Source organism: Salvia splendens, chromosome 6, assembly GCF_004379255.2.
Source record: "Salvia splendens isolate huo1 chromosome 6, SspV2, whole genome shotgun sequence".
NCBI classification, from domain to species: domain Eukaryota; kingdom Viridiplantae; phylum Streptophyta; class Magnoliopsida; order Lamiales; family Lamiaceae; genus Salvia; species Salvia splendens.
Window position 1 is genome coordinate 11,875,872 of NC_056037.1, and position 17,373 is coordinate 11,893,244.

General features: G+C 40.0%; 3 protein-coding genes, 1 long non-coding RNA gene and 1 other non-coding gene across 5 annotated transcripts; 2 read left to right on the forward strand and 3 right to left on the reverse strand.

Moving 5' to 3' along the window:
• The first annotated feature begins 3,209 nt into the window (after window positions 1-3,209).
• LOC121808489 (probable WRKY transcription factor 4) lies at window positions 3,210-6,711 on the forward strand. Its single transcript, XM_042209017.1, has 4 exons — window positions 3,210-3,707; window positions 4,598-5,274; window positions 5,368-5,526; window positions 6,072-6,711. The coding sequence occupies exons 1-4, from the start codon at window positions 3,378-3,380 to the stop codon at window positions 6,328-6,330; spliced, it is 1,425 nt and encodes a 474-aa protein (XP_042064951.1). The 5' UTR covers window positions 3,210-3,377; the 3' UTR covers window positions 6,331-6,711.
• Window positions 6,712-6,939: 228 nt separating this feature from the next.
• Window positions 6,940-10,088, forward strand: LOC121809823 (protein IMPAIRED IN BABA-INDUCED STERILITY 1-like). Its single transcript, XM_042210629.1, has 8 exons — window positions 6,940-7,590; window positions 7,917-8,519; window positions 8,625-8,852; window positions 8,938-9,035; window positions 9,116-9,188; window positions 9,272-9,493; window positions 9,574-9,676; window positions 9,743-10,088. Exons 1-7 carry the CDS (start codon window positions 7,180-7,182, stop codon window positions 9,664-9,666), a joined length of 1,728 nt encoding a protein of 575 aa, XP_042066563.1. The 5' UTR covers window positions 6,940-7,179; the 3' UTR covers window positions 9,667-9,676; window positions 9,743-10,088.
• Window positions 9,018-10,774, reverse strand: LOC121809825. Its single transcript, XR_006052310.1, has 2 exons — window positions 10,628-10,774; window positions 9,018-9,482 (listed from the first exon to the last, which is right to left on the reverse strand). It is a non-coding gene; the product is annotated as an uncharacterized LOC121809825 (long non-coding RNA).
• On the reverse strand, window positions 10,250-10,330 carry LOC121810134. Its single transcript, XR_006052392.1, has one exon. It is a non-coding gene; the product is annotated as a small nucleolar RNA SNORD24 (small nucleolar RNA).
• A 2,230-nt stretch (window positions 10,775-13,004) lies between the features above and the next one.
• Window positions 13,005-16,694, reverse strand: LOC121809824. The gene is made up of 11 exons (XM_042210631.1): window positions 16,543-16,694; window positions 15,865-15,987; window positions 15,510-15,792; window positions 15,321-15,401; window positions 14,857-15,252; window positions 14,640-14,778; window positions 14,406-14,568; window positions 14,193-14,321; window positions 13,770-13,964; window positions 13,524-13,646; window positions 13,005-13,294 (listed from the first exon to the last, which is right to left on the reverse strand). The coding sequence occupies exons 3-11, from the start codon at window positions 15,766-15,768 to the stop codon at window positions 13,175-13,177; spliced, it is 1,605 nt and encodes a 534-aa protein (XP_042066565.1). The 5' UTR covers window positions 15,769-15,792; window positions 15,865-15,987; window positions 16,543-16,694; the 3' UTR covers window positions 13,005-13,174.
• Window positions 16,695-17,373: the final 679 nt, after the last annotated feature.

Consider the following 17,373-nt stretch of genomic DNA (forward strand, 5'->3'; position numbering starts at 1 on the left):
AGTCCTTGCATATAATCTTGCATCTACTGTAAGGATATAGAGGACGTTCCTAAACCAATAAGAACATTAGCAATGGGGCGCCCTAAGGCGCGCCCTATGGCTCTTAGTCATTCAACACAAAATGTGATGTGATATGTTTTGCTCCTAAATTGTCATTTTGTAACAAATATTTGTTGTATGTATAGGTGATTCGTGATTGTGACATTTTAGTTCATCTTAATCTATGACTACAGCTTTTTGTCGTTAATTTTGGTAATTATATTTTCATGGATAGTATTTTCTTAACACGCATCTTACCAAAGTGGCGGACTATTTACCACCATCTATTGTTCTATAGTACTAATATAGTTTTTAATTTAAATGAGCATTAAGAATGATTAAAATCATAAAAATAACTATACTGATATAAAAAAAATACATAAATCCTAATTTTTTGAAACAATGATTAAAATTAATTGTAAAATATTGAAAGTCACTATTTATAATTTGAAAATAATGACAAAATTGTTGTAAAACATCGAACCATTATTTATAAGTGGTTTGATAATATAGGATCTCAATAGTGAATAAAATGAAATTGCAAAAATTAAAAACAAATCCCAAAATTCAATAAAATGACAATTTCACTTTTTAAATGTTAGATTAGATGATCAAAATTTATCACACATTATAACAAAGACAATGGGTTTGACTAGTCAACCAGTTTCACATATCATCATACGAATTTCAAGTCATTATAACACATTTTCTACTTTATAGTTTAAATTATGACCGTAATAAATATTAAATAAGAGCACTAAAAAAACAATAAATACTAAGAGCATCAGCAATGGCGCCCGTCCCGGCAGAATTCCGACCGGCGTGCCGGAAGTCGGCGCGGGACGTCCGCCATTGTGCAAGGGAGGCACGGATACGAGCATCCGCTGCGGACACCGGAGTTCCGCGGCGTTCCGCGGATATTCGTCGCGACGTCCTTGCGGACGTCCGCCATTGCGTTGACTCCCACGAATGTCCGCGCGAACGTCCCGATTATTGAATTAATTTTTTTTTTATTGTGGAAAGTCCGTCGGGATGTCCGCCACTGTGCAGTAGGATATCCGTATAACGTGACATCCACAGTGGGATATCCGTATGACGTGGCATGAGGTATTTTTGGATGTCCGTCGGAATATCTGCACTACTGCTAAGGCCATCCACAACGTTGTTCCTATACCGTTCCTATACCGTTCCTTAAACCACTATTTGAGGGCCCCACTGTACTTTTTTACTCCATTCCTTAACCAAGGAATGGAACCTGCAACCCTTCGTTCCTTAACCGTTCCTTAACCGTTCCTTAAATTACTATTCATTCAATTTCATTTTTTTTTATTTCCAACCCAATTCAATTTAAATAAACACACTTTAATAAAAAAACAAACACACTTTATTAAAAAACACACAACATTAAAAAAATTCAACTTAAACTTAAAAAAAATAAAAAAAGCACACAATTAAAATCCTAAAAACATAAAAAACACAAAATAAAAAACACACAATTAAACGTGGGAAAATAAAAAAACTACTCCGCCGACGAATCATCCTCCGGAGGCGGTCGAGGTTGAGGGGGAGTCGGAAGGTCAAGTTGTGCTGCCATATACACAATTCCGTTCCACCAGGCCGTGAATTGGGCGTACGAGAAGCGGGAAGTGTCCGCCATTGTGGCGGTCATGTACGCCACCATAAGTGTGTCCGAGCCTCCCCGCGAGCCCGATCCCGAGGCCGACTGGCTTGATTCGCCTCGGCCCTTCCTCGCTCTAGCCGTCTTCGCCGCCTTCGTCCCTTGCGGCCGACGGCGCCCACGGCTGATCCCCCGTATTCGTCGGGCGTTGGATCCCCCGTACCCCCAAACACCTGCGGTGTACCCTCGCTGGCCTCATCGGTGTCACCAGACGAGTAGTGGCCGCTCGCCGTGTGCTTCGTGCGCTTTGAGGTTGAGCCCGAGCTCGAGCGGACACCGCCGGCCCACCTTTCCTCGTCCTTGACGAGCTGCCAAATATCAACATATTTGAACTGTAGACCGGTGTCCAGGTAGAAGACGCGCAAAGCCGCCCTCAGAATGTCGGCGCCCGAAGCTCCGCTTTGGTAGTTCGCCGCTTCGGCCGAGTAGATGCCGCAAAATTTTTTGACCTGTGCGTCGACTCGGCCAAAGTGAGCACGGAGCATTGTATATTTGCGCTTCCGGGCCCCTTTCGGCTTAGTCTGGTGGTAGACATCACGGACCTTTTCCCAGAAGCACTTGGCGGCTTGTTGGTTCCCGACGATGGGATCGTACGAGACGGTGAGCCAGGCGGTGTACACCGCCTTAGTTTCTTCGTTGTTGTACGGATGCCGGCCCAGATCCTCCAGTTCCTCCTCCTCCTCCTCCTCGGGTGCCTCAGACGCAGCCCTAGAGCTTCCACCGCCTCGGCTTCCTCCCTGGGTGGGTTCTACGGGGATATCCTCCCGAATCTGGGACAAACCCTGAGAAAGCCGCGAGCCGGGTGGTCGAGCGTAGGCATCCACATTGAAAGTGGGTGGTTGGTACCCACCCGGCGTCGCCGACCCCTGGGTGCCCGGCGTCGACGACCCGGAACCACCTAGTGTGTTGTACATGGTCTCCCAATCGCCGAACGCGTTGAGATCCCACCCATCGGAGCCGCCACCGCCGTAATTCCCGTCGCCGGACATTTTGTGAAGGAGATTGAAATAGAAAATTGGAGAGGAATTGATGTTGGTTTAGGAAGAGTAGATGTGTAGTTGTGTGTGAAATGTAATAATTAGGTGTATTTATAGAATAAGAAAATAAAAATAAAAATAATTAAAAAAAAGTTAAAAAAACGGTAATATGACCGTTTAAAAAAAAATTTATAAAAATATATTTTTAAAAAAAAATTTAATTATTGTGTCATCGCTGACGTGTCCCACTCGCGGGCCGGCGAGTGGGAAGCACGCACGAAGCGGGGAGCGCCACGTCGCCCGAGCGCGTGGCGGCACAAGTCGTGCCGCGTTCCGTGCCGTCGGCACGCGGAACGGTGCGCCGCAACGCGTTCCGCGGCAAAACCGTTCCGGCGGAACGGCACGCGGAACGCCGGCGGCACGCGTTGCGGGTGCCCTAATGCCCTAAAGTTAGAAAGAATGAAATACGTGGAGACGTAAGTCGATTGATGAGTCATAAATTCTCTTGTAATAAAACTTGCATCATCCCAACTAATTACAGTAATCAAATCAAGTAGCGAAAACTCCACTATCTTTCAGCGCAATAATCCTCGCCTTGTTCTTCATCTTCAATTAAATTTTGTAATCTTATCTTGTTGTAAATTAAATTGTGCCCAGTAGCAAAATTCCATATCAATCAAGCAATGGGTCAAACTGTGGGAGACGCGCCGCCGAGTTCGCGAGCCAAGCCAACGATACAGGTGCCGCCGCGTGGCTCGGCGGGGTTCCTGTACGCGAACGGGTCGGGCCCTGGGTTCAGCCCGGGCCCGATGACTTTGGTGTCTAGCTTCTTCCCGGAGCAGAGCCCTTTCTCCTTCTCTCAGCTCTTGGCCATGGCGTCGCCGCTGGCTGATTCCCACGCCAGGGTTTCTGATTCTGGGAATAATACTGAAGGGAGAAAGAGTATGAGTATCACTCCCGTGTTCATGGTGCCGCCGGGGCTTAGTCCGTCCGGATTGATGTCGCCGCTTCAGGTACGCTCTTAATTTCATCGAATTAGCTCTTGCAATGCATATCTATATGTTACTGGATTTTGTATTTGCGTTATCGAATGAAATTACATGTGGGATTTGAACTAATTTGGTATTCGTCGTCTAGGAATTGAAGCCCTAGAATGAAATGAATTGCAATTTTTATGAAAAAGATCAAGATAAAAGCCTAATACACCTAAAACCCTATAGATCACAAGATGAAAACTTTCTTCTTCTTTTTTACCGAAAATCGAACATGGAAGTCACCGGAAAAGGAAAAAGTAGTACTCGTCTAAGTGCAATATGGGTGAGAAAAGCAACTATTATATCCTGATGATGGGCTTTATTCCACCTTATATCGTGTACTGAATGTGTAAGCTACAAACATTCCTTCACAAAAAATGTACGATAAGTCGATAACCTAAACGCCATACGCTGAAGGAGGTGTGAAGCAACTTTGAGTCTCCACACCCTGCTATTGCTTGCTACTCACCATTTTATTCTAATTCCAGTAATGTAGTGATCAAAATGTTTGTCTGGGAATTTTGACTTCATGTTTCTTGCCTTGCTTGTGCTATTAGTATTCCAATTGCAAATATTGTTTTTAGCCAACTTGACCGTTTGATTGTGCGTGAACATATCCATAGTTTGTTGTCATTTTGGTGGAATTTGTTCTTGTATGGATATTAATGTTAGTGGTTTTAGTCTGTCATATAAAAGCATGTTTGATGTCATTCAAGCTATGTTCGCTTGTAGTAAGTTTGATGGGAGTAGAAGAATAGATTTTAAATCTCTATGATTGTAGCAAGTTTGATGGGAAATATTTTTCTAGCTGAGTAAGTTGGTAGTCAATCTGGTATGCTCTGAGTAATGGCTTATTTGATTTCACACAGAGCCCCTTTGGAATGTCCCACCAGCAAGCCCTAGCGCACGTTACTGCTCAGGCGGCATTGTCTCACTCTATCATGCACATACAAGAAGATTTTCAGCATTCTTCATCCGCAGAAGCCATAGCTAACCATTCTTCCTCTGCAAAGACGGAAGCTCTCATGCAGCCGACAAAACCTTCGCCTCCTGATCCTGAGAACATGAACAAAGAGTCAGCCGAAGCTTCCCAATCTGGTAAAACTGCTGCTACTGATAAACCGGCAAACGATGGTTACAACTGGAGAAAATACGGGCAGAAGAATGTCAAGGCAAGTGAATGCCCTAGAAGCTACTACAAATGTACACATCCGAATTGTCCTGTCAGGAAGAAGGTCGAGCGAACTTTAGATGGCCATATATCTGAGATTACGTATAAAGGGCAGCACAACCATGATCCTCCTAAACCCACTAAAGGGGGAAAAGATAGTTTGGCTTTGGATACATCAACAAATGCCCAGGTGAATTCTGTTCTCGCTTCTCAGAAACAGACCGAAACTGCAAGGTTAAGTGAGTCCCAAAATCCCCCCACAACTTCTCAGCAGTCATTTGATCCTTACACAGTCGCTACTCATAAAGACGGCACAAAAGACACTGCAATAGTGGTAGATGAAGGTGATGTTGATGTACCAACTGCCAAAAGAAGGTCAAAATAATATCTTCCTTCCCCTATTCTTGTTTTCTCCTATTATATCTATCATATATCATCTCAAACAAGCAAACTTACTTGGAATTGCAGAAGCCTGGATAATAGTCAATCTGTACCAGCTTCGTCGCATCAAGCAGCTCCAGACTCGAAGATTGTGTTGCAGACGAGAAGTGAAGTTGATCTTTTGGATGATGGTTACAAATGGAGAAAATATGGGCAGAAAGTGGTCAAGGGAAATCCTCATCCAAGGTAAACTGCTAATAAATTTGTACCTAGTATCTGCTTGCACTCATCTGAATTCTAGTCACCTTGATTATATGAATAAATTAAAGAACTGGGAGACGAACACACACCGAGTATTGACAAATTTTGAATGACAATTTTAATCCATGTTTCACCTTTCACCTTTAATAACATATCACCTGTGTAACCGGACAATTATCTTGGACCATGTTGGCATTGGGTGGTAGGTTTGATTGACAATACATATGATTCGACTTTCAAGTATATTGAAAACATTACAATATCAGACAAGCTCAAAATTGTTCAGTCCATCAAATTATATACCTATAGTTTGGATAATCAATTCCGCATAGAGTACGGAGTAGGATATACGATTCTTTGCAGATATGAGTTTGATGCATTTTCTGAATTTGCCCTTGTTAACTTACATAATATAAGCTTACTTGCTTGATTATAACGATTAAAAGAGGTATGGTTGGAGAAATCCTAGCAATGAAGATCAAAATACCGAATCTTCAAGAAGTAAACCGTAGTTTTGTGTGCATGTGCAGGAGTTACTACAGATGTACATATGCAGGGTGTAATGTACGTAAACATGTAGAGAGGGCTTCAGCAGATCCGAAATCAGTCATTACCACGTACGAGGGCAAGCATAACCATGACATCCCGATAGGGAAGCATGGAGCAGCGAGTCAGCATGTGAAAACACAAAAGGTTACAGCATCAAATGACCTTTCAGAAATTGGCTATGGAAACAAAGACCAAATACCAACAACTTTACAGCTCAAAGAAGAACATATTGCAACGTGATGTGCCCTCACAAAAAAAACACGGCCTTCTGTAGCTTTTGCATCTTCAACCTGTTTACTCAGACGAGGGAAGAAGAGTCGCAATGCAGCACGGCAGAATCTCCCCCTATACTGTAAGATTAAATAAAGATCTATAGTTGTACTTGGCTTTTATTTTTGTACCTGCGATTGATATTAAACAAGAATGTGATAAATGTTAATAATATTGAATTCTGGGGGTGTTGTTATAGGGGAGCATATACTCGGTGTGTATAATGTATTTAGATGCAGTCAACTTAGTGTGTTTAATTATAACATTTGCTTAGATATAGGATTATATTTATTTATGGACCTTTGTTACATCAAAGATTGAGATTGATATTGATCTTCTTTATGATAAAAATGTATTGTCTCGTCTCGTTATAAATTAGTATCAAATAGTATATAGAATAGGAGAGCAAAACAAAATATGCAACAAGCTTAATAATCATTGGAGAAACGAAAATAGTGAATGAATATCGGCCTTTAGCTCTCCGCACGCACCGCGAAACACAGCACACCCGTGATAGAAACAACAAAAATGGGCAGCAAATTGACATTCATCGATTCTCCTCTTCTCCACACTCTCTCTTTCTCTCTCTCTTTCTCTCTCCTTTCCTTTCCTCCGCCACTTCTCAAGAGGAAGAAAACAAACTCCACTGCAACAAGTTCTTCTCTATCAAGGGAACACGAGCGAGATGTTGTGTAAGGGGTGGTGAATGTGAATCTCATTTTGCATCGCACCCCTTCCAACACCTGACCCGTTCGCCCATCTGGGCGGGTCCGAACACATCGCGGTATTGGACCCCGGTGTATGGGCATATAGCGGGTCATGGGTTGCATTAACTCGAAGAATACGCAGACCGAGTCTCCTGAATACCGCCGTCGCCACTCCTCAACGTCGTCGCGGAGGAGGAACATTAATGGTCGGCGGCGACCGTCCGCAGCCTCGTCGCTGCTGCACAGCACGACATCATATGGGCCGCTGGAGGGGATAAAGGAGGAGCCGGAGAAGGAGGAAGGGCTGGTGGAGGATGAGGAAGAGGTGTACATCAAGGAGAAGGATAGCTCGCGGCATTCTTCCGTGAATAGGAAGGCTGCTCTTTTTAGCTTTAAGTTTGGGAGGATGACGGAAGGAGAGCACGTGGCGGCAGGATGGCCGTCATGGCTATCTGCCGCCGCGGGGGAAGTCATTGAAGGCATGCTGCCTTTAAGAGCGGACTCTTTCAAAAGATTAGAAAAGGTATACATACCTACTTATCCTTTTACTTTATCCATCCCTAATTCCCTATTGCTATTAGTATTTTCTATGCATGGCTCATTTGTACTTCCTTTGTCCCTTTGTCCCAAGTTAGTTGGTGCATATCTTTTGAAAACGTGATTTTAAAAATTGTTGTTTAAATATTAAAGTATGAGAGAGAATAAAGTAAGGGATAAAATACATATTTTGCAAATAAATATGAGCCAACTACATTGGAATGGCTCAAAAGTTGAATACGAGTCGATTACTTTGGAAGAGAATTGATTGATTTAATTATTTCGAACTTTTGTTAATGGATTTCCGAATAGATTGGACAAGGTACATATAGTGAGGTGTATCGGGCACGACATATAGAAAGCGGAAAAACCTTTGCAGTGAAGAAGGTGCGGTTCGACAGTTTCCAACCAAAGAGCGTTAAATTCATGGCTCGTGAGATTCGGATTTTGCGGAGACTGGACCATCCTAACGTGATGAAGCTCGAGGGCATCATCACTTCTAAATTGTCTTCTCATATATACCTCGTTTTCGAATATATGGAGCATGATCTTTCTGGCCTCGTGTCCTGTCCCGACATCAAGTTCACCGACTCTCAGATAAAATGCTACATGAAGCAGTTGTTGAGTGGAATGGAGCATTGCCACTCGCGAGGAATATTGCATCGAGACATCAAGTCGTCCAACATCCTAGTAAACAATCAAGGGGTCTTGAAAATAGCTGATTTTGGGCTTGCAAACTTTGCCAAACCTAAGAAGCAGCAGAACTTGACTGGCCGGGTAGTAACATTGTGGTATCGCCCTCCCGAGCTTCTCTTGGGCGACACCAACTATGGCGAGGCCATCGATCTCTGGAGCGTTGGTTGTATTTTTGCTGAAATGTTCATTGGAAGACCTCTCCTTAAGGGTAGAACTGAGGTTTGGACTTCTTTTTCTAATCCTTTTTTGATGTTTTCTTCATTCTAGTTGGAATTTGTTGGCATATGAAACAAAAATAACTACAACAATATCTCACATGTGCAGGTGGAACAATTGCACAAAATCTTCAAACTTTGTGGTACTCCAGCAGAGGACTACTGGAAAAGCTCAAAACTTCCTCTAGCTCAGATGTTTAAACCACAACAATCCTACGAAAGCACACTTCACGAACGGTGTAGAGAGTTTCCAAAAGGCGCCACTAGCCTTATAGAGACGTTTCTTTCGTTTGAACCTCACAAGCGTGGAAGTGCTTCGTCCGCTCTTTCCTCAAAGGTGATAATCACCATCAACCTAATCTTTCATTTTATTGCTAGTAATAATTTAAGTTTTATGAAAATAACATATATGCACATTTCAGTACTTCCGTACGAAGCCATATGCATGTGATCCATCAAACTTGCCCAAGTACCCGCCCAACAAAGAGATAGACGCCAAATATCGCGAAGATGCAAAAAGGTTACTCGTTTTCTTTCATATGAACATCTTCATTTATGGGATCAGAATAGATAGATGACAATAGTTTCATTTTTGTTCAGAAGGAAAGCTGGTGCTACAAGTAGACTTCCAAGAAAAATCCGTAAATCATCCATAGACGGAGGATCAAGCGAGGTTGTTCATCTCTCTCTCATTCTCTCTAGCTCTGGGTGATGTAATGTATGTTGTTGAGCTTGATGGAGGTTGTGTTTTTATAGGAGAGTGGAAATGGATTTATGAGAAGAAGTGGGAGGACATCATCATTTCAACAAGCAGATTACGATACAATGTCACAGGCATCAAGAATGACAGAGGAATCGCAAACATCAACCACCAAGTCTGTGCCCATCCAACATTCCGCTTTCCCTATGCACGACATCTCCAGGCGCCACCACTTATATGCCAATCATCTCGAATCTGAGCCTCAGCCTTTTTCCACGGTAATGAGACAAAAAAAACGTTATAACTCAATATCATAATCCCAAAATGTTTACTAGAGAATGTGTTTGGATTGAAATAGGATAGTAGCAATATAAGGAGGAAGAGCAAGGTGACTTTTTCAGGGCCGATCGTGTATATGTCAGAACAACGCAAAGATCTTGGAAGATCGTAACGTTTCTCTACAGCTACGCCGATTGTTTAAGAATAATGGAATTAAATTGTTTGAAATGAAGAAACTATAATGTGTGCAGATGTGTGATGAAGAGATCCAAAGTCAGGAAATGAACATCTCAAAGCTTTGTGGCTTGGTTTTGATTGACCCTCCAAATATTTAATTCTCTAACTCTAGACTTTTTGGCATAGCACCAAAGCAACCATCTTTAGTGTCCCAAGTTTGAAACTTGGGTCATTTGAAAGAGTAGCAATAGCCAAAGCCGAATACAATCAATTCCCCCAACCCCTTTTTGCCTTGTGGAGAGACCTATTCTGTTCTCTTCTTAATTCCTTTTGTTTTTCTCTTTTCCTCAAGAGTGTATATTGTATAATACTGAGTAATTTAATTTTCATGTTCATGGGTTGGTATTTTACTTTCTATATATTGCACAACATCATGTTCCCTCCATTAGAATATCAGTTTATGAAACATCATCCTATCAATAACAAAACACAGTATCATTTTTAATTCAATACAAGAACACCCCAATTAAAATTAAAAAATGCTAAAGCCAAATGAAAAAGTTGATCAGTGTAGAAAATGCCTCAGAGATCTTGGTGGATAAATAATCATCAGATGGTAATACCATCAAGAGTAGCAAATATGATCTGCATCATTGGCAGACGATTTTAAAGGAATTTAAAACTAACACAAATATAATTAGTGATTGATCGAATAGTAATCACAAATCAAAATCTTATCGACAATCCATCTAATTTTTTCATCAATCAATGTATCAACATGAATCAACGTAGATTGGTTAAATAGCCGATTAGAAATGATTGCATTGCACTTTCAGACTTCAAATAACAATACTCCTTATGCAATTGTGAGATACCGTTTAATCAAACCAATTTTTTGGAAACAGAGAAAAGAAATCATAAATTGAAATAAAGGTGAGAGAGATGTAGGGCAATACCGCCGCTGTTTGCTGCAGAAACAAAAGCAGCAAAGCGACGGAAGAGCCCATTGTTGTGCGCCGATCACACTAACGTGCGCCACGTAAAACCTCTCTCGTGGAATACCACGCCACCCCTTCTCTCCCGGGGGAAGCGCTCGGCCTACGGCGCTGCTTTCGTTTCAATTGCATTTCTCCTTCCCCTTATTTATACTATCACACACCCCAATTTAGGGCTAAGCTCTCACTCAAATTCCTCCTTTACCCCTCTATCAACATTTTTAAATTCTTTTTATGTTTATTTCATCTTTGAAAATTTGTGTTTCAATTTGTTAAATAAGTAATCGATTTACGTTTGTCTTTTGAAAATTGAAATCATTTTTTTGATTGGGTAATCGATTAGTGGACACTATTTACACGTCACACGTGTGGTCTGCTTTGTTCACTATCGGCGGACAATCCCAATAGTCCCACCCTTTTTTGTCCACAACTCCAATTTATTTGTCTGCGCTCACAAAAAAAGTTGTATGTAGCTATAAAGTGGACACTTCCAATAGCCCCAAAATTTCACTTAATCTCATCCTTCCAATTTTTTTCTTATAATTAAAGATTGATATCTAATTATACATTAAAATTAACTTATTTATTAATCACATAAAAATACAAATAATTATCAATGATGGAGTACATCTCCTTCACGTCACCACAAATCAAATCCACATGCATACTCTCCTCTCAACCAAAATCAACAAAAAAAAAACCATGGCCTCCTCCGCCACCACCGTCGCCGGCGGCGAAGATCACCACCTCACAATCCAAAACATCAAGGTCCAGCAGCTCCCGCACCTCCTCCACACCCTCCCTTCCCTCCGCAGCCACCCAAACCCCCTCTGACTCCAACCCCTTCTTCCACCTCTCCTCCGAATTCTATGGGGCGGCTGGCACGCCTATAGGCGCGGCGATCGGTGCCCGGCGCGTCCTTGCATAAAACTCGCCGGAGGGCCTTCCGCCCCAAAAATGGCGTCCGCCTCGGGGCGGACGCTTCCTCCACTATAGCTCAGCGGGGCGGCAGCGGAATGGGGGCGGCCGGCGCGCCACCTCTATAGTGGACACCCTTATGCTTCGGTTTGTGTCACTCAGTAATTATTTTTTAAATTTAATATTGAAACTTTTCATCGTATGTATGGATGTCAGTACATATTGCAATCTATAGGCTGACCGAATATTCTACTAAATTTTAGAGGGTTAAGATTCGGAATTTTTAGTTCAATAAAATTATAACTTGATTAGCTCATAGTGCTAGTAGGCTAACCTGAAACCCGATGAACTGGCCCGGTGGATTAGACCTAAGTGCAATTAATTTTTACTATTAGTCTATTTGACACTTAACTCGATACTTCATTGATGTGTTTTTTAATATAAATAACTAAAAAAACCAACTTCAATTTTATACTAGTATTAAATATACATTATATTTTAATATAATAATAAATAAATAAACAAATATGTAATCATATTTTATTATAAGCATATATCTCAAAATTATTATAATTAAATATTTTACATTCTATAAATATGATTAATTTTTATTATTATATATTGAATTCATCACATGTTATTTATAGGTGGCAACCCTATTAGCATACTGGGCTAACCTTAAACCCGAATACTTAGGGTTATGATTGAATATTTTACAATTCGATAAAAATTGCGATTTGATTAGCTCGTACCCGGTTAATCCACAACCTAAATAGGATTGGCTCGAAATCCGCTGAAGTGACTCGATTGATATCCCTAGTTCTATGTTCATTTGCTTATATATATTTTTTCTTATTACAGTAATGATTTCAGCAATACTTAATTTATACTACGTACTTTTTTTTATTATTGTTTATATTTTGAGTTTATTTTTATACTACTAGCTCGTCATCTTTTTGAGTTGGTGTTTTGTGACATAAAAACAATTTTGTATCCAACTTACTTTTTTTTGTATCAAAGTACTCCGGCATGTTGTGTCCCAATTCAACAATTTAATTTGGAGTGAAATTAAAATGATAAAATTGATTAAACTTGAAATTATCGTGATAGAATTGGTAACTGGAAAAATAACAGAATAGCTACAATTATTAAAAGTTTGATAAAATGAAATAATAAAATGACTAAATATTTGGATAGATCCTTATCCTTGAAAGAAATGAAAAAGGATACTCACATTGCGGTGAAGATTCAAGTTCATGGTGATTTAATGTAATTTAAACCAGACCATGGGCAATAGTTATGTGATAACTAAATACACTTATTATTGTGATTATTTTACTTACATAGTGGAAATCCAGTGCATTAGTCCATACCGGCACGTAGCCATTTCAAAATTAGAGAAGTTAACAAAATTCTACTTATGACATAATTTTGGGAAGTTAGTGAACATTCAAACACTGGAAAGTTATGCATTCAGTCTCTATTGAAACATAATTTTGGGTAATGCAATTAGTACATAATTTAAATCATCAAACTTGGTCATGGGATTTCCAACACTTATACCACATCACAAATCAAACCATTTTTTTTTTATCTTGCATCATCGTCTAGCCTCACGATTGTTGGTATTTGCCCATTGTTGACGAAGCTAATCTTGTTCAACCTCACACAGCCTAGGACCTGCTCCGGAAGCTCTTCTGGCTTCTGAGCCTGTTTGCAACGGCACAATTTCAGAGTCAGTTTGTGTACCTAGCTTTAATACCAATTTTGAATACTTGTATGTACGATTGTTGTTAGCCGATAGACCATCATACACGTCCATGCATGTGTAGCACTTCTCGCGTGCCTAACACCAATGATATTTACCTCGTCTCAACTGAGACTGGTAGTAATTTCGAATACATGAATGTACGTAGAGATTCTCAGAATTCTAACTAACCTGAATTGTCAATCCAAGATCCAATATTCCATTGCCTAACCGCTCACGGAATGCATCAAGTCCCTTCCTTGCTATGAAGCTGAAGTGATGGATGTCAAGATCAACCTCAAAGTAGTTGGGACCCTGTGTAAAAGATCAAGATCAATATGCAGCTAGGAAACGAAAAAAGAGCACTAGAAATAGTCAGAACAATTAAAGAAAGAAGAAAAGAACCAATTCAATCCATAAGCAGAAGAAATCCCTCACCTCATAGAAGCTGTGCTGAGGGCGAGAAAGAACAGGCTTTTCGTTGTACACGTTAAGAAGCTTTCTCTCCGTATTATTTGAGACGAGATCATCAGGATTAACCACCCCAACCATGATTTTCAGTCTTTCTCTGAAAGGAATAGTTGATTCTTTTCTGTAGCCTTTAACAACCTCCTTTTCGTCCTCGATAAATTTCTGCAGCCAAAAAGGATTCAAAATGAAAAAAAAAATGAGAAAGGCACTAATCGAAATTACACTTGGAGATTGCAGTTATTACAGAATCCTAACATGTAAGAAGAAATCACTTTAACTAATTTGAACAGTAGAGCAATAACTAGTGTTGCAATCAATTGTTTTTATTTGATTTGATAGAGAAAATGCATGATAGATTTCTGCAGGAGCTAAAAAAATGTATGATAGTACCTTGATCATTTCTTGGAAATGGGGAGATATGTCGGTCTCAAAAGTCTCCGAGAGCTTAAAATATAGCACGAGGCTCAAGCCCTCCCCGTCCCCTTCGCAAAGAAACATAGAAGGTGCATATGTGGGCAGCTGCAACAACACAAAAAACACATCAAGCCAGTGTTTGAGAGTCACATTACAATGATCTATTCTTGAATAGGACAACACAATCACCTGAATGTTAACAATTAGCAGTGGGGGCACTCCCCCTTCAGATGTTATAGAAGGCAGTTCCAAGTGCTGAGCAATGTGGTTAATCTTTTTATGGCATGCAAAAAGATCCACGCCGATTGGAACGAAAGGAGTGACATCTGGTGCAGGATCCTTCTTCTTGTCTCTGCAAAACTACATCATTCAGACATGTGTAGAATCATATGTCTTAACATTTTTAACAGGGACAATGCGTACTTGAAAAAGCTAGGTCCACGGAGCTTAAATGTGGATGGCAAAATCTCGGACCAACTTCCAGGAGATGGCTTTCCGTCAGTTGTACAAGGAATCAACAAGCCGGCCCTAGGGCGATAAAGATACTTTGTTGCTGATGCACCTGTATCGAGTTATGTTAAAATCAGAGCTGGATGTGATTGTTCAGTTGGGCACATAATAAGCTTAATAGGTTACTTACAAAGTTCATTTGTTTCTTCCTCAATAGACTTTTTTGTGATGGAGAGCCTGATAATAGTTGCTGACTTTCTTTGAGATTGGGTTTCTGCGTTGTGCATCTTGTTGTTGACACTTAAGGTGGGAACCAATGCCGGCAAGACAGACTTCACTATGGTCTCGGACGTCTTATCATCATGCTCACTAGTATCAACTTTGATACCGTTAAAACTCAAGTAGGCCCGGTCTAGTTTTAGTGTCTTCACAGAACCAGAATCTTCACTGTTCACTAAGCCAGAACGCTCTTTTCTTTGGGTATCTATTAGCATTACTCCATTTTTGCTTGAGAACAAGTCTTTAAGATTACTCTTGCTATCTACTTCACAGTGAAGAACTTGCCCATTTGCATATGGGACATAATCTACACAACAATAAAGTAGAATGATGGTGATCCCAATAAACTAATGCTGGTAGTATGTGATTGTATACCTCCATGTACACTACTAAAGTCATCATCAGAGTCGGACTCCAGTAAGCTGACCGTGTCAAACCATTCTTCCTGGTACATTGCTGTCGAAATAAGTATATCTCGTCATTCTTTAACATAGCCATGCTCATAAAGTTTGGCAAGAACATAGGAGACTAGAATTCTGAGTTTAGAGGAGAAGATATGCATACCATTGACATCAATTTGACTGTGGTGAAATTGCAGCTGAGTGAGATGGAAAGTAGAATTAGAGACTGATGATCTTCTGCATTTGGTAGTTGTGTGGACAAACTCACTAACAGCGAAATCTGTGGACACGTGACCTCCCTTCCTGTTTACCTCTGAAGCTGATTTCACGAGTCTCTTTTTGGAGCGACCATAGTACCTCCTTACTCTACTACTTTTTGATGGTTTAATTGCTATATATGGAGATGATACACAAGCACCCATTATAGAAATTCAGTCACTAAATCTCTGCAAAATATAAGGTGCGCCTCACTATCGCATACATTTTCATCAAAAATACTGCTTGCTAGACTCACATACCTTAGCATGACATTTATGAACAACGAAGCACCTTACAGCTGCAACAAGTGCAGTCCTCCCCTTTCAATGGTCAAAGATGAGAAAAAAGATTCATGAAATGCATTCTCCACTTCCCCTGATGAACTAAAAACACATCAAGAGTGCTAAGTGTGAGCCTAATTCAGAAAATTATGGAAATTTAACCAAGATACCAATCATATCCAACACTAATGACCATTTCCAACTAGTAATGGCATACCACTTGAAATAAAAGATAGCAAACATCAACAGATGAAACAATGTAACACACCATTTTTTGTTGATACTTTACCTAAGTGCTCACAAGGAGATAAACATCAAATATTTGCTACTATGATACTATCATTGATCAAATTCATTGTTACTCCTTCAAGCATTATTATAAATGGGATTCAAGCAACAAAACATTAACTAATAAAACTGTCATTTTTAAGTAGATGAAAAGTGGGATACATTGAAACGTACAACAATAAAATACAATAGCTAAAGATAAATCTCAATAATGCCATTTCAAGAAAATGAAATCTCAAAATTCAAAAACCTCATTCATTTATATGATTAGAAGAAGAAATTTACATGGGAAACTCAACCAAAAATACATGAAAGACAAAAAACATACACACACATAGTGTGTGAAAATGAGAGAGGGAAAGGTGGGACCTGTGTAACAAAGGCTTTCCGGGGGAAAGGAGAAGTGGGTCCGGCAATGTGGGGATCCAAACAGAAACTTTCTCCTGTCTATTTTCCACCCTTTTTCTTTCCCTTTCTGTATCTATTGTTGTTGACGATACAGAGAAGAAAAAGGGAAGATGGGAGATAGAAACGTTGTTTGGACAGTATTTGGGGTATTCCCTCCTTTCTCGTTGTTATTACAAGTGTTTAAACCACCTTATTTTCCGTCTTATAACCGCTATGTCATCCTAAAATATTGTTTTTTTTTCCTATCAAATGTGTATCATTCTACCATTAATATTTAATAATGTTGGGGAATTAAAAATACTATTTAATACTTTTAAGTTTTAACTGTGTGCATTGTTTAGCAGGAGCACGATGGAGTTTGGTTTTTCACTTTCTAAAAATCATGCAAAAGTGTTGCGATATGATTTTATTTTTAACATTAAAGGATCGATTTTGATTCTTATTTATGGTGTTTACTCAAAAATGTCACATTATTATGGTAGATAGGAGTATTTGATACTGATCATTTCACTTTTGAGAATATTATCTTTTACAAATTTTTAGGCACAATTACTCATCGATTACTCAATCAACGTACTAATTATTGCCTTGTCAGAGACAGAGATGTATGTGAACGACAGAGATGTCAAAGAACTGTGGAATTTTGCTTGCTGTCTTCTTCCAATATCGTGTGCATTCTTTAACTCATTTGCAATTGCAAGTACTTATTTATGAAAGAAAACTTTAGGTAGCTCGTGAATAGATGTGACATTTTGCATTGTGAATCAGTTTACGAACACATAAATGTCAGTC